The following is a 21,813-nucleotide window of genomic DNA, read 5'->3' on the forward strand; positions in this document are numbered from 1 at the left end:
AAAGAGTTTGCCTTGCAATTAAAGTTCAGGTTCATTTTGTTTGCATCATGATCCATGATGATTTAAGAGAGAAAATACGGCAGGGTATTAAAAGTTAAAACTGTCCAATCAATAACGTTCATAAAACATCCTGTATATTACCAAGTTTAATAAATTAAAAGCGTCAAACCATTCACACTGAAAATCAACCACTGTACCAAAGGAATATTTCGAATAGGGAACTTTAAAAATAAAGGCTCGTCAATCATTGATACTCTCTTTAATCTTCTTCGATTTTTTTACTTTTTTCGTGGTATTATTAGCATTTTCACTATCTGTCCTTTTCTTTTTCGTCTTCTTAGTTTTTACTGGCTTTACAATATCATTTAATATAGCACTTTCGACCATATCAGTATCATTAGATAACTCATTATTTTCTGTACCATTTTCTTTATCCGCAGTCACTTTATCACTGATTATTTTTTCAAATGATTCAATGTTTTTCTTTTTCTTCCTCTCGGATTCTTCCCACGAACTGACGCCTAGTTTGAAAGCTTTCAAATTGCAATTCCTCCACACTATGGAACCATATGTGTTGTCTCTGACAGCTGACTCTTTTGAGATTAGAATCTGAAATAAAATGTCAAGCTACTTTTTGGAGGAATATCTTAACTTTATCTAACGCTGCAATATGCCATTGTCTATAATGACAATTGACACATGCGAAATAATCAGTCGATGCATAATTTGACATTTGTTGGACGACCTGCTTTGATGAATATGAACAATTTTATGCGCCAGTATTTTACTGGCAGACACATAACAGAGGCGGCTAGTTATATTATATTAACTATTAAGCAAATTTAGCGGTCATGATAAACTGATCACAGCAGATTTAGATAACAGTGGTTGCAGGCTGGTTGATAAACGGTTGGAGTAAACTCCTTTTCCCTAATAAGAGCATTTTTACTTGTCGCAGTAACCGGGATAAATATAATTTTACACAGAATACATTACAACCATGCGACTCATAAACAATACTCCAATCCGGATTTTACACGTTACCTGAGCGATGGAAGATTTTATCTGACTGTCAGCAGCGTGCCACATAGCCTCAACTATTCTACTGCCGGACGGGGTGGTCACCAACCTGTCAACTACGAATACTGCTGTTTTTAGGAACCTGGAATCATATTAGTTAGAAAGAGAATGAACGATGTATATTCATCAACTTCTTTATCGTTTTTTTTGCAATTTGTACAATTGAATGCTCCTGAACTAGAGTACACTTGAATTATTGTATATAATCTGAATATAATCTGAATAGATGCTGTCACCCCTCTATTTTCGGTCTGACTGTATCATTTCAGTAATTCAGTCATGATGGATATTTGATTTAACTCATGCGTGAACGAGTTAATGTTAGAATACAGGTCCGCTTTATGTGGAATTTAATAGACGACAAGAATTTTAACAAGCTGACGTTTGAAGTTTCTAAATTTAGAAAGAGTAATGAAATGAGTAGACCACCCTCAGAAAATTAAAAAGTTAAAACTGCCAAAGAAATTCAGCTGAATTTTTGTCGATGAATGTTACTTTTCACGGAGGACAAAGCAATAGGTCTATCATTTCTCAACTCTGTCAGTATTAGTGAAGGAACTAGTATAGAAAGAGATCAGAATATTCTTTATTTTTTGATGATATAAGGACCAAAAAACCAAGAACCACAGTCGGCAGTCCTGTGGTGGAGTATTGGTCCCAGCTAGACGTGACGTGACGCGTTACGTGATCGATTGTGTGACGGGTCACGTACTACAGCTAGGGTCTTACACTCCAACAGTTAACGCAGGCTATTAATTTATATTAAAAGATTAAAGTCGATACAATAATTACAGGCGAGTTTACCTGGCGATTTACCTGGCGATCTTAATCGTCAAATCTCTGCCCCTAGGATTTTATCATTAATTTGATACTTTCCCAGTCACTGATTGCAGTCTAGTTTTTTGTCTCGTCCGACTGTTACGAGTTACGACTGTATTAGGAGATTATGATCATAGTAGTCACGAATCACAATCGCTATTTCATTTACTCAAGCGTGACGAAATAAGTCACTACATCCCCTTTTCAGCGGAAATTCTGATAGTAGTTGACATTTCTGTGGTCTAAACAGACGAAGATAATTTAAATGAGCACGTCAGAGAAATGATTCAAAACATAGGATTCCAACTGGCGAAGATTACCCTTAGAAAATTAAGACAGTCATAGAAATTTAGCTTAGGTTTTTAACATTCAAAAACCCGGATTTGAGTTGTTAAACTTTATTTGATAATTACAGGAGATACTCTTCCTTTTGCTTTTTGATTTGACTTTAATCAAAAGTAATTATTCGGAGAATTTAAATTAAAAGCTACAAAATAGATACAAGCTACAAATTTGTAAGGTGATTTACATAACCTCATACAAAAATCTTCCTAATACCTTACAAGACATTTTTATAACGTACGAAATGCGACGGTTTTCCCGAAATTTCGCCATATTTTCGGACAGCCAAAATTTCGGTCGTCGTAATAGAATCCGTCGCATTATTTTTAGCTTATTCCAATAATTGTGGCTTCATCGATTCATTTTGTTCTTGAAAAGTTAGTAATATGATGGTGGGACAAATAAACACAATATTCCATGATGAATTTAATGTCAAGTTATACGTTTTAAATTAACAATAAATTACATTTATGTGCTAACATAAACGTCTTATAGACTAAGTCAAGATAAACAATTTAATACCAAACTCAATAAGTGAAACTGAAAGATTCGAGCCGGACCCCTTAGAGGAAGATGAAGAAATCGATTTATAAGTTTCATTTTGTTTCAACATGATTTTACCGATTTTTAGAAAATTTTGAATTTCCTTTGTGTCAGAAAACAAAATGATGAAAAATACCCTTATTTTCTGTGACGTCCGAAATGTGACGGTTTTTGTTCAATTTCGCCATATTTTCGGACCGCCAAAATTTCGGTCGTCGCACATTGGTCCGCCACAAAAATGTCTTGTAAGGTAGTTGTTAAATCATGATATTTTATTCCTCTGCACCAATGAGTTTATACTATGCACGTTGCAGATGATTACGATCAAGATAGAAATGGTGAGGTATGTTACCTGGTGCCATACTCAGGGCCATAGCTCTTTGCAGGCGGTAGATTAAAACGTCAACAAACCTAAAAGGTTAAAAAACAGATATCTATCAAATTTCTATCAAGTTTATACAGTAAAGGTCACTCTCAAACTTAAACTTTGTCTTATTACAGTTTGTCTTCTCAAGAAGCGATATATTCGCTTTTAACTTCATAATACATAAATCATAATTGTCCATGTGGCAGCACAAGTGTCTCAATTTTGCCAGCCATGCGAAAAGGATAATGGCAGTCCGCAGTTAATAGTCTATCAGGAACCAACTTTAACACTCATGTTTTCGATCTTGTTGAAATAAACTGACTCTTGAATGTCTATCTTGGTGCATATTGTTGCGTTCAGCTCTCCTCTAAAACTCACACTGTAGCATCTTCCCTCCTGAGTAGGCTTCATCTTTCCTTCCTCTAGCTCGAGCAGTATGCTACCATCATCTGCATCCATCTCAGCCACGACTCCAAGCTCCAACATCCTTTGAGTCAAGTAGTCAGGACGTTTTGAGAGTATGGCCGTGTACTGGAAATCAGGAAGCTTTGACATTACGTGAGACATGATGGTTCTAGTTGAATCTCCGTAGATGAAGAACTTCTGCTTCTCCGGGTAGGTCCCAGAAGAAGACAGGTCTAAACGTTGATACCGGGGAATGTCAACCACTTTGAAGATAACAGTGTTACCGGCGGCATCATGAGAGAATTTCATGCGAAACTCGGAATCCTTGCGATGCAGCAACTCGTGAAGATTGAGGCGGGTGGTGCCCGTCTTCTTCTCCGCAAGCGTTTCGAATACCACAGGTAAACCGTCTTGTCTGCAAATTGATCGATACTTTTTCACCATTTCTTTGTAGGAATTGGACATCCTCACTTTCACTGTAGCTTGGTAATGGTGTTCAGGAATGCCATTACAAGTCATGTATTCAATGAAAATCTCGTTTTTTAATAATTGATCACAGAGAACAAACTTGTGGATTGCAAAGTCGTCTTCAATGCGTCCAATAGCGTTCAGTACAACCATTCGGAAAGAATCGCTTATTTCAAAGGCTGATTCATTTGATTGCCAGGGGTTCATGCATGTATTCACCATCACATTCAAGTCCTCGTCACCTTGATCCAAACCGAGTTTTTCTTTAAAGACCGAAAGGCCCTCACCGTGCGCCTTTGCTTTAAGTCCAGACTCCATCAACATGAGAGGAACTCGGCCAGCATTGGACCCTACAAATACGTTCATTGCGTCAGATAGAGCGTCCTGAAGCTTGTTGCATTTCCTGATATCGGTGTTACCCTTGAAGTTCACTACAAACGTGTTGATCAAGGTATCAGGACCGCATGTAGTCAGAAAGTTCTTGGCTTCTTGGTTCTGGAAGATCTCGCTCAGTTGCTTGTAAGCTATTGTTTCCTTGATCAGTTTCCTTGCACTGGTAATGTTATAACCTTCGGGGACATTCTGCAGCGGGACACATACGAATGGGTCATCATCCTTCGCCACTGTCAACCACAAGGCATAGAAGATTTTGGAAATTGTGGTGCACTGCCCCAATATCCGACCATATCCAAAATTGCTCAATCCAATGACTTTGTGCGACATCAATATCCCTGCTGGAGCAGCTCCCGGCTTTGACCCCTCAATTCCGTAGACACCCAGATTAGGATCGCCCTCACCATTCAGTACAACTGGGTGACTAAAGGCAATAGGATACCGCATCTTATTATTACGATAGCAGAGTGCTCCACCGGGATAAGGACAAAAACCAGACTTGTGAGGATCAATAGTGATTGTGTCCGCCAGCTGAATATTCCTGTATTGCTCTTCAACGTAGGGACTAAGCTTGCAATACGGAACAAAGCTGCCTGATGCCGTGTTCATCATTACATCTTCAGCAGGGGCACCTATAAGCATTGTCTTGAAGTAACCTCCCCAAGCCCCATCGGCTAGCAGAGCGAAGTTGAGTCCCTTCTCCTTGAAAACCTCTCTCAGCGCATACATGTCCTTAATTGGGTCCACTGCAGACTCCTCGGTGGAACCTATCACAGCCACAACAGCAATAACTGGCTTCTTTTCTTTCAGACACTTTTCCAGTACCTCTTTCAAATGGGCTAAGTTCTGCCTAAAATTTGTATCCAGATTAATAGGAATATTACCTTTGCATCCAAGACCCAAAAGTGTACCAGCTTTAGGCCAAGAGTAGTGATTATTGGCAGGGCATGTGTAGACAGGTGAATGCTCAAGGCCATGCTTCCTCATGAAATCAAATAATCCTTCGTTCATTACACCCTCATTTTCAATGAGACCATTCAATTTGATGTTGTCAACCTTGCCTAGTTTCCTCATCCGGCTACAGACTGTTTGTTCAAGGTCAAGAATCTCGTCCACATCTACATTGAGGAGCTGCCAAGTGGTGCACTCTACGAGGGCAACAGAATTTCTGCGTTCAGACTCACTGTTACCGACCAGCAATTGAGTTTTCAGACCTATCCTGACTTGGTCTTCAGACAGGAAGGTAAGTGGTCCAATCAGTGGATCATCATTCAACAGAGCTGCTTTGATAGAAAGAGGTATAAATTTAAGGTTCCGGGACGCCCAAAGAGCTTCGATGTTGGCCACAGAGCCCCCGCAAGTAACATGACCCCAAGAGAGAGGTTGTCTACTCCTAGGGTCGATGTTGTATCCTAACATGTCACAAAGCTGTTGTCCGACTTCTTGTTCATACTGTGTTGTTACAGGACTAGCGGCTGAATCCACGTTGTTTTGGTTGAAGAGCATGGCAGTCATGTAACCCAGCAGAGATGGCATGGTGGAGTCCCACAGCATGTGGGCTTGGTATCGAGGTGAGAAGAAGGGGGTATTGCCAGCCATGTCTTCCTGCATCTTCATCAGACAGTCTCTCATGTCCTCCACCTCGCTGAGATAAGGTTTCGACAACATCACCTCCTCGGTCAGGTACTCAGGGTCCGCTGGAAAGAAGCTCTTTCTTAGCCGAACATGCTCATCAAAGATGTCCTTGAAAATGCTCATGAACACCTCTCCGTTTTCGGCTCGTGGACCAAGAAACCAACCACCTAGAGCCTTCCAAGGGTCATCGTAATCATCTCCTATTGGGGCGTTTCCTCGGGGCATAATACACTGGATAAAATAGGTTCAGTTTAGTTAGTTAATCAATTAGCAGGTTTAAATGAACTTCGAGCATAAACCTCTAATTGGACAAATTAAAAAAACATTAAGTCCAACAGCGGAAGTTTCAACCATATTGATATATACGATAGGATTTGTAATAGGAAAGCTTTGAAATATCAATACTATAATATATTATATACTTTAACATGTTGACGAGGCAGAACGTTAAAGCGACGAAACAAAATAAATCTAATCTCACAAACAACTATGCAGACAGAGTCTTTGCTTTTCTGACCACAATGTCACTCATCAAGATAATAAAAAAGGAAAGAACCGCTCTAAGGCTTATAAATTTCAAAAATTAACGCCTATTTAATACTCATACATAGACGTAAAGTTTTGAAATTTAGAAGCTATTATATTAAATATATATTGATATATTATATAACATAATACTGTAAGGGTATGAGGTACTCAACAAAAATCTAGTTTAATTATAAAGTTAGCGAAGCGAGAGAAGCTATCCTTAGCTTACTTCGAGTCTTCTATTTATTTTCCGATCTATTATCCTACAATAAAGGTGATATCAACAATGTTTTTTGCCGTCATTGGCACAAACTGAATATCCATAAAAATTCAGCTCGCCTTGAGGAATTACATAGTATAATAATACAATTACATAATATAATAATACATCATAGATAAAGCTGCATTAAGCCATTTTTCACAATAGAATGGCATTTTTGATCTGAAAACAATTCCCGAAATTTATACAGGAGGGTGGATGCGGTATGCTGGAACGTGGGCAATGGGTAATCGCGTACTGTGGTCAATATAATCCTCAATTTGCCATGACTTAGACTAGATTAGTAATTAGTTACACATGGATATTGGACAAATCAGGGAGCTTGAGTTATGGTCCTCGAATGCCGTGATATCAGAGCGATACCGTGTGAGTGCTACGATATCAGAGCGATACCGTGTGAGTGCTACGATATCAGAGCGATACCGTGTGAGTGCTACGATATCAGAGCGATACCGTGTGAGTGCTACGATGTAAGAGCGATACCGTGTGAGTGCTACGATATAAGAGCGATACCGTGTGAGTGCTACGACATAAGAGCGATACCGTGTGAGTGCTACGATATCAGAGCAATACCGTGTGAGTGCTACGATATAACAGCGATACCGTGTGAGTGCTACGATATAACAGCGATACCGTGTGAGTGCTACGACATTAGATAGACCGACACCGTGTGACTACTAACTCGAAATGCGAGTGCCAGGTAATCAGATGGAGCAATAGACATTGAGTTGGTTTCTTGGAATTTTATCGAGTATACAAGGAATCCGGTTCTATTTATACTCTCCGAAACTGTTTGAATTAAATCCTGCTTTGACGGTAAACCTTTAACCAGTACGAGCTAGGGTTTGCAGTATCAGGCTAACATTTCTTATCGGCGATAAGCGATAAGATTTTTGAAATTACAGGCGATAACGATAATTATCTTCAATTAAATTTATTCTGCATGCTCACAAAAATAGCAACATTACAATGTGTTATCAAATTATTTCCTAAGCTTCTTAAACTTCCTAAGCTCATTATTGCTTATATAATCTTAATTTACCAATCTCAGTAAAACAAGGGACAAGGTTAAGGCTGATGCAAATTCTCTAATATAATTGGGATTGGCTTGTTTTAAAGTAGATTCTCACGGGAAGAATAACTAACATAACATTATCACGACACGCAAAACAAGACTAATTTGCGAGAAGCTTTCGTCTAAACTTTGGCAATTTGCTTGTTAGCTTCTTGTATTGAAATAGAGTATCCGCTATCGGCCAAAATTGTTAGACTTAATTTAGCTTAATCTAGCGTGGGGTTAGAACTTTTAAATATTATATTGTCATGCGCCTACGGGTGACTACTGAATACGCTGAATACGCACTAAATAAATGCAATCAATTGCACTGGAAAGTAAGTTCAATGATTAGCTAAGAAAACCTGTTGAATAAGAGAAAATGTAACTTGGTTGAGATCATTCTTGGTGTAGAGAAATTAGTTTTCAATCATTTTCGAAAAGCGAACCATAGTCCGCTATATCTGCTAAATTTGGTAAACTGACACGACTCAATCTAATGCAGGGCGAGTCTCCGAACTCTCCAATAAGATATTGGTATGCGAATAATACACACTAGATTATTGCATTTAGCATTGGAGTGGCAAGTAAATTAACTGACTGAAATGTATTTGGATAATAGGTAAGGACTGGAATCACCAAACTGTGTGCTTGAAAATATATCGTTAATATAATCTTACTATATATAAAGCTGCTACACTAAAGAACCACTTTGAAGAGAAGTTCACTGCAAAACATACAGTTGAGCCTATTGACACTTTCTTTGATCAACCTAGTCCTCTCGCTGACCCTATTACTGCTATTGAAGTTGAGATAGCTGCTAAAGCTTTGAAGAATGGTAGAGCCACTGGGCCTGATGATATCCCAAGTGAATTGATTAAGTATGCAAACAGAAGTGTATTTCAGAAATATGCAGACTGTATAAATACCGCATTTGAAACAAACACCACCATAACATCTATTGGAAAAGGCAACATTACTCCACTCCAAAAGCCTAAGAAACCACTTGGTCCAGCAGCAAACATCAGACCTCTCACCCTCTCAAACTGCTCCAGAAAATTACTGTCAATGATTACCCTAAAACGTATCCAAGGCAAGCTAGATCAGTACACCGGTCCTACACAAAGTGCTTACAAGAGAGGTAGAAGTTGTGGCGATATAATTTGGTCTCAACGTATGCTAACCTCAGTGGTACTTAGAAAGCATTGGAGCTACCACAGAATGAGTATAGACATGTCAAGTGCCTTTGACACCATCAGCAGAGAAACAGTACTCAATGTTCTTGAAGATGCTGGCTGTACTAGTGATGAAATTAGGATGGTACGGCTCCTACTATCAAACACAGTGTTGAAAGTAAAAGTCAATAATACTGTATCAATTGAGTTCCAAAGCACAACTGGAGCATTTCAAGGAGATGCACTATCAGGTAATCTATTTACTGTTGTTGAAGCCGCTGCACTTATTCACCTCAGATCTGTACTCTCCCAAGTATCATCAACACCTTACCCAGTGAATCATCCAATCCCTAATCCTCCTATCTCAGAAGAATTCATGCCACTCGAAACAGGATACTCTGATGATATTGACTTTAATAACACTGAACTTGCTCCACTCAAAGAAATGCTTCCTATCGCTAAAGATATATTCCAGCAGTGGGACCTTCATATCAATTCTTCCAAGACTGAATTTGTCCATTTTTATTTAGCAGATCCTAAACCCACTGTTAAACGCAAGGTGATTGTTGGAAAAGTGTATAGAGGTGATGAAGAGTGGCGCTCTAACAAAACTTTAGGATCGTTGATGTGCACTGTTAAGGATATCAAGAATCGAATATTCCTTGGTAATGTTGCCTTTAGTAAATTTCAGAAAGTTTGGATGAAGAGCAAGATTTCAGTCCAAAGGAAGATCAAAATCTACGAGGCACAAGTAGTCTCTATTCTACTCTACAACTGCAACTCCTGGGCTGCACCACTAGCTTCGTTGAATGAACTTGATATTGCTCATCGCAAACACCTCCGAAGAATCCTCAACATCAGATGGCCTACTGGGGTTATTTCTAATGAGGCACTCTATGCTCGTTGTTATGTCACTCCCTTGTCTGTGAGAGTCTCTAAGTTTCGATGGAGAATGTTAGGACATATCTTAAGAGGACAGGAAGACTCACCAGCATACACCTCTATGTTATTTGCTATAAATTCTGATATTTTTATGGAAGGGAGACGGGGTAGACCATGTTTAAACTTATTAGATGTTATTAGAAAAGACTTGACTAGTAGAAATCTTGATATTAGACTTAAGAATTTGACTGATTTCGAAGACCTTAGATTTTTAGCTTTAGATAGGGAGGAGTGGAAGAAGTTAGAAGATGGTTGATGTTTTTGTTTTCTTTTTTATGCGTTTTGATATCTATAAGGTGCCTAGGATGCTCTTTTAAAGAGATATTTCGTACTTTGAAAGATTTACTACTATATATAAAGCGAGACGATATATATGGATGGATGGATCCGTGCCATTTTACTGACACCACGGCATCAACTTTAACGCGACTTTACGCAAAAACCGTAAAATATTATATAAAACTGAAACTTTTTTGGCTGGGTCAAATGCTTAAATGGCCTTCAAATCAGCATGAAAAAATAAAAAATTGCCCAAGGAATAAGAATTTTAATGCCCAAAATTTGGACCCCCAAGTGTTGTCAAAAACGCGAATTAAATAGGTAATAATAATTTTAGTCTCTCGAGTCATGATACCACTTTAGGGTTAGACGGGTTCCTGCTATTATCACTTCGAGATGGCCAGGCCTACTCTCATGCTGTCTATATGTGATGATTAACTCTGAAAAACTAGGGACAACTGGGGAATGATCCCAGAACCTCGAGATTTCGCGTCTCTTGCTCTACCAATTGAGCTACTGACCCTGATTACCAGAGCGAAATCACCACTCATATACAGCACAATTTCATGCTTTGTGTGGAATATCATTTATCAGTTATTTAGAATATATATTCGCATGTATCCACACTATATTTACATTACACGTTCAACGTGATATCATTATCAGTGCAGTGTGTACAACACCAACTACACCAATCAATTGCCAATCTGCGAAACATTTAATTATTATTATCACTTCGAGATGGCCAGGCCTACTCTCATGCTGTCTATATGTGATGATTAACTCTGAAAAACTAGGGACAACTGGGGAATGATCCCAGAACCTCGAGATTTCGCGTCTCTTATTGTACACACTGCACTGATAATGATATCACGTTGAACGTGTAATGTAAATATAGTGTGGATACATGCGAATATATATTCTAAATAACGGGTTCCTGCTAGTACATACTAATGCAAGAGTATGATACTATTACTTATAAAAATAAGTACGAACACGTTAAAAGACGTAAATATAACCGATTGGCAAGTAATGGGGTTAGCTGAACTTTCCGACCAACATCTAATGTTTTGTATTGTATTAACTTATGATCATAAGTTGTGTTTCTAAGTCCTAGTTTATGAAATTTTAAAACTATAATTTACAGCGTGACGTAGGTACTACTCCAAACAAATTATGAGAACTTATTGTTTCTTAACGACAATATTTCCAACAATTGAAGGATCGTTCCAAATTCTAAAAGAAATCTCTTTTAAATTTATTTATTTAGTTTAGTATACGTTTCATATGTGACCGGTTTAAACTACATTACAAAATACACACTACACACTACACACGTATGCGCAAATTGAAATAACTTTGCGAACTTTACCATAGCAACTAAAAGAGGCGCGTGAGCAATGTTTGCTAAGCAATACATACTTTCAGAGGGGCTTCAATCATCTTCAATCTAGATCTCTATGTAATAAGGTCATTGAATTCTATCAATACATGATGTGATTATTTATTCATTTATTTATTGACGAATTAACGACTGTAAATTTACGATGGATATTTAACTATAACTTTCTATTGGAGGGACTGTATCAGAATCCAGATGTAAAGTTACAATTAAAAAGGGGTTATAAAAATAGAAGATTTGCTGAATGAACTATAAAGTAGTGTCGTAGAGATCAAGCCTGGAGACCCGTCTTGTAACTTTGTAATTCTTATTGTAATTATTTAATAAAAATAAGGTTTACATCGTGATTTACAATGTAATCCTTATTTTTATTAAATTAATCGAACTTATTGAATTTTCTAAATTTGCAACTGCATCGATGAATTCATTTTTACGATTATTAACATTTGTAGACGTGATTTTACGTCCAATTTTTACGAATTTCATAATTTAACCATTTTGAAACGTGTAGTTTTGTGTGTGAACATTTTGATGTTAAATTCTATAATATGCTGTTGCAGGCTCGCCAAATACGGTAAACACCTTAAAGTACTTCACTTTTATGAGATTGAAAAACAGTTCTTGATAGAAACAGGGATTGGTTCGGACTTCGAAATAGACTTCGGATAAGAAACATGAAAACTTGTAAATTTCGGAAATATTTTGACAGGGTTGTTATAAGCTTGGCAAGACAAAATGTTTAGTGCAAAATTTATGATATTTGAAAAACAAAATTGTTTAAAAAAATTTCAAAATTCATACATTGTGTTCGAGCTGGAAAATTGTTAAAGGCAAGAAATGTCATTTTGGCGTTCAAAATAATATTGAGATTCTAGATCAATATTAGATTCAACCTATGTCGTTCTTTCTTTATTTGAAGCGAAAATATTGTTTAACAAGAAATGCGGCCGCTTTTCTTTTGTGGATGGCCGCTCAATTTCCCGATCCGGGATGAAGTATTTTATCATATTCCATACCACCTGGGGACCCCAGTCTTTGCGGTTTATAAGCATGCAGATATGGCGGAGTGACAGGCCGAGCGCCGCCCAGTTGATATAATTCTATATTGAATTTGAAAATCGTGTATATTTCTATGTAACCATATGTTTATTGTTTATGCAACCTGACACGGATTTGTGCAAAATAGTAATATTAACTCAAAATAATAATACAATGCTATCAATTTGTCCCTAGCGGGATGCATACATGGTGAAATTAACAATGTACTTGAACATTTCAGCACCGCGCGCCAACAATTGTTTAATTCAGATGATCGCGCAAAATAACTTTGCGCAGGCAGACACGTGGGCGATAACTAGACTGGGGGCGAGGGCATGTACGCACGCACGCACGCTCGCACGGTCGCAAGCTACCATATACAAAAAAAAACCTCGATCGCTAACCCTTGTCCTTGACTCTTTTGTGCCTTCGGCACTTAGAGTCATGGATCGGGAAAAAATTGGTTATTCTAAAATTTGTATATTAGTAAATGGCATAAAATGGCATACCATGGCATAAAATGGAGACTTTTTCTATAGAGAAAATGGAAAAACCTTCGGGTAATTGTCCATTTTATGCCATTTATGCTATTGGCCCCCCCCCCCCCCCCTACTGTTACTATGCAAATTATTATTTGACGAGGCTCAAAATAAACTGTTCAATATTGAACTAAGTGTGATGTTAATGGTTCATTCAGACTTCGCAACTACAATAGACACGAGTTATTAGCACTAAACTTAAGGAACACTTTGATATTTGTTAAATTTAGACTTTAGTGGCCGTAACACTGAATAACAGAGTTCAATAAAAACTAACAAAGCCTGTGATGTGCACCTAAACTGGTTCAAGGCCAAAGGCTCAGACTTCATGTCGTTAACTTCATGTCGTTTATCATTAATGACTTTAGACTTACAATAGCCACGAACCTGGCCTTGGTGGTTTGGGTCTAACGAACAGCACTCAAAGAAATTGTTTGAATATCAACGGAGTACGTGTTTAATGTATAAATTTCACAAAGACCCAGTGCTCGCCTCTATATTTTATAAGCATACTAAAAAGTCCGTTGTCATAGAGATTGCGATAATCACATTTTTTGGTACTCTGTTTTGACGGATTCTAAAAATATCTTTTACACAAACTTCAATAAATAAAAACCATAGACAAGGAGGTACGGAAACAAAACATTTGATCAAACATTACTTGTCCCCAGGGCCCAGTCGTGAAATCAAAAATTAATCGAGTTTATGACATAAACACAGAACATTTAAAACTTCATTAAACAGGATAGAAGATTTTTTAAAAAGCTATTTAGATCAATTATTACAACACAGCTTTTGAGGGTGTTTGTGGTATTTTCCCACAGAATTTACGGTTTGAACGTTTAAACAAAGGAGCTAAATATTTGTGTGTCCTCTTCTGACAGAGTCAAATTGAATGACTAAAGTTTATAGTTATCTTTTATAGGATATTATTTTGGGTATCTGTCTTACTTTCGAATGGTCGCTCTGACATCGGCATTGGGTTATTTATATTTCCATTTCTCAATGTATTATAAGCAGAATTAAAAAACCTTGTTTAATTTCATAGAATTTCAATTAAAATGCAATGTGACAGTATGTGCTACGAAGAGATTTATTGAAACGCTGGTTACACCTTTCTCTCAAGACAAGTTTCTCTTATCGAGTTATGGAGTTAACATTATTATTAGAATTATAATTTATCAAATTATGAGTATAAGTCATAAGATGTGTCTCGACCGTTTTTGTGATCTAATCCGACACGAGGAAATATGGACAGAACTGAACAATAACCACATTCGAAGACTGAAATATCTGAATGACCCCGCAACCCAGGAAACAACTACTCAGTTATCATCGCTCAATAATCGGTTTGGTATCGACGTTACATACTTTTTTTCTTTTTTTTTAAGCTGACTTAAGAAACCAGGGAATTAAAGTTACCGTCCTAACATTAAATCGATGAATTTATTTATATATCACTTTCTTTTTTTCTTTATTATTATTTTTTTTTCCTTCTTTCTTCAAAACATTCCAGTACATAGTGCAGAAAGTTGGAGATAAAGTCGTAGTACGTACATGTTGCATTGCACTGGATCGAGCTTGCAGAGTGTGGTTTCCTTCAGTCTGCGCCGTGCGCTTATATAAACATACGCGGCGCAGCTAGATCGACTGGATGAGATTGCACTGTGTACTGTGTGTAGTAGGCCCCGGTGTAATGTGATGTGTAATTATGTATGTACTACGGCTTTACAAATTTTGGAAGCATGTAGGGATATAGATCTGATACCAATCGTATATACTAAAAATACTCTGGCACAATTGTAACTGCAGTTTTACAGAACTCTAAATGCTTAATGAACACTCTTGCAGGTACCACCCGTATTCACACTCAGACCTGAGTTTAGTCATTTTCCGATACGAGATTGGGGACGGGTTCTAAAAACAAACAAACAAACAAACAAATTCATCAATTTTTTCCTCCAGTTATCCTAATTTCTCTCCAAATCATGTCTGAATGTTAGATTAATTTCTGCCGATTCGAGTTATTGGGTACACGTACCCCAGTTCAACAAACCCTTTAAACGTTAAACTCTGTCGAACTGGGAGACACTAACTGAACTCTCACCACGTAACCAGGAATTTATAGCTGGGCGCAAAACATAATGGGAAATATCTTTCTGATCCTCTTACTGGCTCTGACACATAAAGCCAATCGGTACCTCTTAAATCTGAACAATTTAAGCCCCCAAAAAATGAAAGGGCTGACAACAACCAAATAGAGTAACCAAATAAAGTAAAAACGTGCAATTACCTGTGCTTCTGAGTAGCGGGAATGGTGAGTGAGGAGAGGAATGCCTGTATGGCATGGGAGGACTGAGGGTCAGTAGAGAGATACACGATGTGATCCTCACTCAGACCACATAACCCTTCCTCTAGCGATCCTACCAGTCCCAGTTGGAACAGACCCTGAGTGGGTATCATGTTTGTAAAACTGGTATGGTCAGGTGATTGTGCTTAACTTTTGAGATGACCCAACTTCTATTAATTTTTAATACATTTGTTTTGAAAAGAAAATGTAAGTGAACGTTTGCTGTTCACCCTTTTATTTGCCTCCACTGTTGATAAGCTGTATAAGATTGAGATGGCGAGATTGTTTAATTTACCTGCAATAAGAGGGACCCCGCCAGGGTTGCCTCAAACCTGTCCCTTCTCGGCTTTCCACTTAGAGTGGGTTTCTTATACGACTCCAGTTTACCCAACAAAACATCGTGGGTGGTCAACGACATGATGCATCTGAGGAGATCAAAGGTTAATTCTCGATTTATAAAAGTCGGGTGTCACAACCATAACTATTAACTCAAGCTCAATTTGTGAGAATTTCAGTTGTCGTAATATCAAGCTCCAATTGATGTGATTTCGGCGTGAGCCGAGAGCGGAAGAAACGTTTGACGGGGGGGGGGGGGGGGGGGGGGGGGGGGGGGGTACCGACGGACATTAATGGCAGTATTTTAAAATTTTGCTCAGACTGCCATTGCCATTAATGCCCATTAATGCACATTAATGTCCGTTGGTACTCCCCCCCCCCCCCCCCCCCCCCCCCCCCGTTTGACAGCAATCAGGTTTAAATGGATGAATTATTGAGAATGCAGAAAGCATGATGTGATCTGAGCTAGAAAACGCTGTTAGTGTCAGAAAATGTTGACATTTTAATAACTCTTGATGCATCGCAATATTTATAGTTTAAATCAAGAGGTAGCTCTACTGAGGTAATGTAACGGGACTGGTTGATTAAGTATGATAGCCGAGCGATTGCACCGAATAGCATTACGTAATGGAGTTGGTCGGTAATGCAATGGGGATTCTGATCGTTGTGATTATCTAAAATGGTCATAAAATAACACAAAAGAGGGGATCATCGCCATTGTAGCCATCCAGTTTCTAGGATTTCCGAAATAAAAGGTAAAAGAGGTGTTTCGCCGTTTATGTCATTTTCTTCGTTCTCGACATCCACCAATGGTTGAAATAGCGACCAAAATTCAGCGAACAGTGTAAAATATAGTCTTCATTTTCGTCATCCACTGAAGGAAAAAAAGGCGAGGACTTTTGGAAAATTTCGAAGTCAATTATAGCAAAATTACGGACACCCAAAATATTTCAAATAAATGACATTCCTTAATTCCTCCTCCACAGATGATAGGATTATATAAACCTGAAAAAAAGATGAAGCTGATCGTCAGGAATGTGGAATGCCTCCTGTAGAACTTTAATGATGTCAAAGTTGGAGGTAAGACCGTGGTGGTGACAACACTTGGTAACGCTGATGACGACTCCTGGAAATGTTAGGTTTAGCTCTTGAAATTTAAATGTTAATAATTGTTGAAATGCAGCCTGAATGCCATGAAAAAGTAAAACTAGGAGAACCTTTAATTTTAGTATCTACTTTCGAAAATTCTGATATCATTTCTTTAAAGTCAAATGTAGACAAAAGATCAAAAAAGAACCTGTGATGGACTCCGCAAGCAAATCCTCAAAAATAGGCACAATCTTAGAGCACATATCCTGAGCCAGGGCGCGAGAGGGTACATGTTCAAGCAGTGTCTGTATAGTGTAGTTAGCTGTAGAATGGAGGGATAAGGGAACTACTATATCCTTGTACTGCTGATTGTACAGATTCTCCAGTTCCTCTTTACTGCAGATCTGGGATGTCAAGTTATTACTGGAGGTTGTGGTTTGTTACATACGATTTTACATCTTTTATTAATGAACCCCCTGTGAAAGTCACTATTTTGCTGTCGGCGGAACTTTGTGGTGTCGGGGAAATAGTGACAGGTTGTTGTAAAGTCCATGTTTGGTCAGAACGCCCTGATGAAGGCAAATTTAAACCAAGTTCTTGAATTAACACACTGCCGAAAGTTATTAAACGAAGCATAATTATCCAAATAAACAATCATACAAGCATTAGAAACCTGTTCACAAGAACATTACCTTGATAAAAGATTGGACTACATAGCTAGCCTTGCTATCCAGTAAAACAGCAGGCAAGGACCCAAACTGCTCGAACCCCTGGTAGTCCGTTACTTTCTTATCAAATGAGGAGGAGATAACAGATTTGAGGTTTGGTAGAGACTTATTGTTCGTCCGATGTAACAGTATCAGGAGCACCTGAGATGATGTGTTCAGCTGTTAAAATAGTGCGTATTATATCTGAGCAAGAATTATAGATCACGAGATCCCCAAACAAAACATGACCGTTTGGCCACTGTATGTAGCTATTTATCAAGGGATGTTTACCGACAGCAGGGGAGCGCCTTTTTCACTCCACATCAAGTCCCCTACATCAATTTTAACGAGTCGCTTCGTAAACTTGTGTAAGATCTTCTTCAGTGACGGATGAGTGTTGGATGTCTCGTAGAAACTGTTTTTACCAATATCCCACCGTTTTCTCTTCCTCTTGTCCTCCTCTACTCGTACTCCTACTAACACCTACGTGAAGATAGGGGTTTTTAGACTGTCATGTTTAGACCGTACCGGGTAGACATGCAATGTTTTGGAGTTTATTCAACTGTAGCTTTGGTAAACCGTGCTCAAAATGATTTTCTTACAAGGCTGGCTGCGAGATTATTAAACGGATAAAATATGGTATTTTGTTAATAAATAATGGACTCAGCTATTTTAAAAGAAAAGATAATCTAACCTGCAGAGCTATTCTTAGAAGATAAGAGCCGTGGACACTGGAGATAAGGTTGGCAACATCCAGACACAACTTTCTGAACAGATTCTCTGCGAGTTCAACCACTTCATGCGTCTCTGAAAAAAGTATATTGCTGTACATTGAACAAATATTAAATTAAAATAAATGGATTGCCCTTCATTATACAAAATAACAAATGACAGTTGAACTGGTTCTTAGTTCTAACCTTTAGTATAAATTTCCCTGACGAGCTTCATGATGAACAGCTCTAGAACGTGCGAAGCAAAGTTATGACACGCTATTTCCACAATATGAGGGAGAAGAAGAGCTCCGACCTCGAGGAGAGTGCCGCTCGAGCAGTTTACCAGCAGTCTTTCTACAACTCTACAAAATGTATACATGTCATTTGTTGCAATAACAAACAAATCTCCCTATATCACAGCAGTTCCAGATCACCAATCCGGGAAATACGTATCCGGAAAAAATTAAACCCTTCCCACTTTGGCCGGCTAAATTCTAGATTTTGGTACAAGCCAGATAGACCATATTGGGGGGGGGGGGGGTGTCACGTCCGTCTATGTCCGCCTATGTCCTGTCCTTTTTGGATTCTATGAGACAACGGACGTGTTTTTTGGGACATTGGCGGACACGGACGGACATTGGCGGACTCGGACGGACATTGGCGGACTCGGACGGACATTTGCGGACCCGGACGGACATTGGCGGACTCGGACGGACATTGGTGGACATTAGCGGACATTGGTGGACATTAGCGGACAAACATTTTGAGAATTTTTCGCAACTTCTATGTATTATAATTTTGTACAAAACAAACGACTTAGTAATCACACTAAAGCTATTAATAGCTTTAACTTATTATATCAAATTATATAGGGACCCAGGAAAAGGCCCCAGGAGGAGGAGGAGGAGGAGGAGGACTGGGGAGGAGGAGGACTGTTGAGGACTGATGAGGAGGACTGAGGACGAGGAGTAGGAGTAGGAGGAGGACTGAGGTGGGGAGGAGGAAGAGGACTGGGTAGGATCAGGAAGACCCAGGAGGAGGACCCAGGAGGATGACCCAGGAGGAGGAGGAGGAGGACTGAGGAGGATGACTCAGGAGGAGGAGGAATCAGGAGGAGGACTGAGGAGGACTGAGAAGGAGGAGGACTGAAGAGTACTGAAGAGTACTGAGGAGGATGGCTGAGGAGGATGACTGAGGAGAATGGCTGAGGAGGATGACTGAGGAGGATGACTGAGGAGGATGACTGAGAGGGAGGAGGAGGATCAGGAAGACCCAGGAGGAGGAGGAGGAGGAGGACCCAGAAGGAGGACCTAGGAGGAGGAGGAGGAGAACTGAGGAGGATGACTCAGGAGGAGGAGGACTCAGGAGGAGGACTGAGAAGGAGGAGGACTGAGGAGGATGGGTGAGGAGGATGGCTGAGGAGGATGACTGAGAGGGAAGAGGAGGAGGAAGAGGAGGAAGAGGACTGAGGAGGAGGAGGAGGAGAAGGAGGACCCAGGAGGAGGACCCAGGAGGAGGAGGAGGACTGGGGAGGAGGAGGACTGTTGAGGACGGAGGAGGAGTAGGAGGAGGACTGAGGAGGGGAGGAGGAAGAGGACTGGGGAGGATCAGGAAGACCCAGGAGGAGGACCCAGGAGGAGGAGGAGGAGGAGGACCCAGGAGGAGGAGGAGGACTGAGGAGGAGGACTGACGATGACTGAGAAGGAGGAGGACTGAGGAGTACTGAGGAGGATGGCTGAGGAGGATGGCTGAGGAGGATGACTGAGAGGGAGGAGGAGGAGGACTCAGGAGGAGGACTCAGGAGGAAGAGGAGGAGGAGGACTCAGGAGGAGGACTGAATAGGAGGAGGAGAAGGAGGGGGACTGGGAGAGGACTGAGGAGGAGGAGGACTGATGAGAAGGATGAGAAGGAGGACTGAGGAGGAGGACTGAGGACCGAGGAGGAAGAGGAAGAAGAAGAGGAGGAGGACACAGGAGGAGGAGGAGGAGGAGGAGGACTGAGGAGGATGACTGAGGAGGAGGAGGAGGAGGAGAACTGAATAGGAGGAGGAGGGGGACTGGGGGAGGACTGAGGAGGAGGACTGAGGAGGACTGAGGACTGAGGAGGAAGAGGAGGAGGATGAAGAGGAGGAAGAGGACCCAGGAGGAGGACCCAGGAGGAGGACCAGGAGGAGGAGGAGGACTGGGGAGGAGGAGGACTGTTGAGGACTGATGAGGAGGACTGAGGACGAGGAGGAGGAGTAGGAGGAGGACTGAGGAGGGGAGGAGGAAGAGGACTGAGGAAGATCAGGAAGACCCAGGAGGAGGAGGAGGAAGAGTAGGAGGAGGAAGCATCTAAATGGTTATTTCCATTTTTGTCCGTTTTTGTCCATTTTTGTCCGTCTTTGTCCGCTCTATTTTTTGTCCGTTTTGAAAATATAGGGTACCGAACGGACAAAAAACATGATCCCCTATAACAGCAAAAATTGAACATTTTATTTAGCAATTTAGGTGTCCATTAATGTCCGCTAATGTCCGTATATGTCCGCTATGTCCGTCTATGTCCGTCTATGTCCGCCTATGTCCGTCTATGTCCGCCTATGTCCGCCTATGTCCGCCTATGTCCGCCTATGTCCTGTCCTTTTTGGATTCTATGAGACAAGCGGACATAGACGGACGTGACACCCCCCCCCCCCCCCCCCCCCCCCCCCCCCCCCCCCCCCCCCCCCCCCCCATTTAAAGCCAAATAACAATAAGGGTCAAGGTAAACAATTAAAATTAGGAATTCTACCTGCTACAGTCCCAGTGGTACAGTATTTTAGTTATCCCATCGCTCTGAATCTGCTCTAGCAACTTCTCCTCCAGCAGCCCTCGTTCCATGTCGTTATCAAACTCTTCTCGCTCAAGAACCTGAAAAACGGTTGAAGTCAATTTTAAGTTGAAATTATTTATTGTTTAGAAGTAGGGAGGTATTTTCATCTCGATACAAATTATCGAACTTTTTTAATCTGCGTACTAATATAAGTATTTTCAGAGCCTTTTAGATGATATATAGCACACGAATGATTAATTTAACCATCCCATCAACCAGTTCTGATATTAGAATTGTAATAATTAGAAATAATTGGCGGCAGTATAAGGAACCTTCTCGATGTTAATGTAATAGTCGAGGATTGATTTAGGGAGTTCACCAGTGTTGTCCCTGTCTCCACTACCCGATATTACTGGCACAACATCTGTCTCCATAACAGCGGCGCTTGAAAACGTTTCCATGTCCTCGTTGTATGGCGCCATTACTACGAGTAATTATCAGTTATAATATTTTGAATCAGTGAAAACACATCAACTTAA

General features: G+C 39.9%; 2 protein-coding genes across 2 annotated transcripts; both read right to left on the reverse strand.

The window, feature by feature from the left end:
* Nucleotides 1-87: 87 nt before the first annotated feature.
* LOC134813629 (uncharacterized) lies at nucleotides 88-21,790 on the reverse strand. Its single transcript, XM_063821507.1, has 12 exons — nucleotides 21,607-21,790; nucleotides 21,254-21,372; nucleotides 18,689-18,846; nucleotides 18,466-18,578; nucleotides 18,063-18,254; nucleotides 17,757-17,933; nucleotides 17,273-17,468; nucleotides 16,981-17,101; nucleotides 15,935-16,064; nucleotides 15,583-15,737; nucleotides 1,045-1,162; nucleotides 88-609 (listed from the first exon to the last, which is right to left on the reverse strand). Exons 1-12 carry the CDS (start codon nucleotides 21,754-21,756, stop codon nucleotides 241-243), a joined length of 1,998 nt encoding a protein of 665 aa, XP_063677577.1. The 5' UTR covers nucleotides 21,757-21,790; the 3' UTR covers nucleotides 88-240.
* On the reverse strand, nucleotides 3,310-6,279 carry LOC134813627 (L-tyrosine decarboxylase-like). Its single transcript, XM_063821506.1, has one exon. It carries the CDS (start codon nucleotides 6,275-6,277, stop codon nucleotides 3,422-3,424), a length of 2,856 nt encoding a protein of 951 aa, XP_063677576.1. The 5' UTR covers nucleotides 6,278-6,279; the 3' UTR covers nucleotides 3,310-3,421.
* Nucleotides 21,791-21,813: the final 23 nt, after the last annotated feature.

The sequence above is a fragment of the Bolinopsis microptera genome, chromosome 3, assembly GCF_026151205.1.
Source record: "Bolinopsis microptera isolate Bmic1 chromosome 3, MBARI_Bmic_1.0, whole genome shotgun sequence".
Classification (NCBI taxonomy): domain Eukaryota; kingdom Metazoa; phylum Ctenophora; class Tentaculata; order Lobata; family Bolinopsidae; genus Bolinopsis; species Bolinopsis microptera.

Excerpts from the sequence above, each read along its gene's own strand:
- LOC134813627 (XM_063821506.1), bottom strand. The coding sequence starts at position 6,277 with ATGCCCCGAGGAAACGCCCCAATAGGAGATGATTACGATGACCCTTGG.
- LOC134813629 (XM_063821507.1), bottom strand. The coding sequence starts at position 21,756 with ATGGCGCCATACAACGAGGACATGGAAACGTTTTCAAGCGCCGCTGTT. Across the intron at positions 21,373-21,606 it reads ATTACATTAACATCGAGAAG|GTTCTTGAGCGAGAAGAGTT; the intron begins GTTCCTTATACT and ends ACCGTTTTTCAG. Across the intron at positions 17,102-17,272 it reads GCTTGCGGAGTCCATCACAG|GAGTCGTCATCAGCGTTACC; the intron begins GTTCTTTTTTGA and ends TAACATTTCCAG.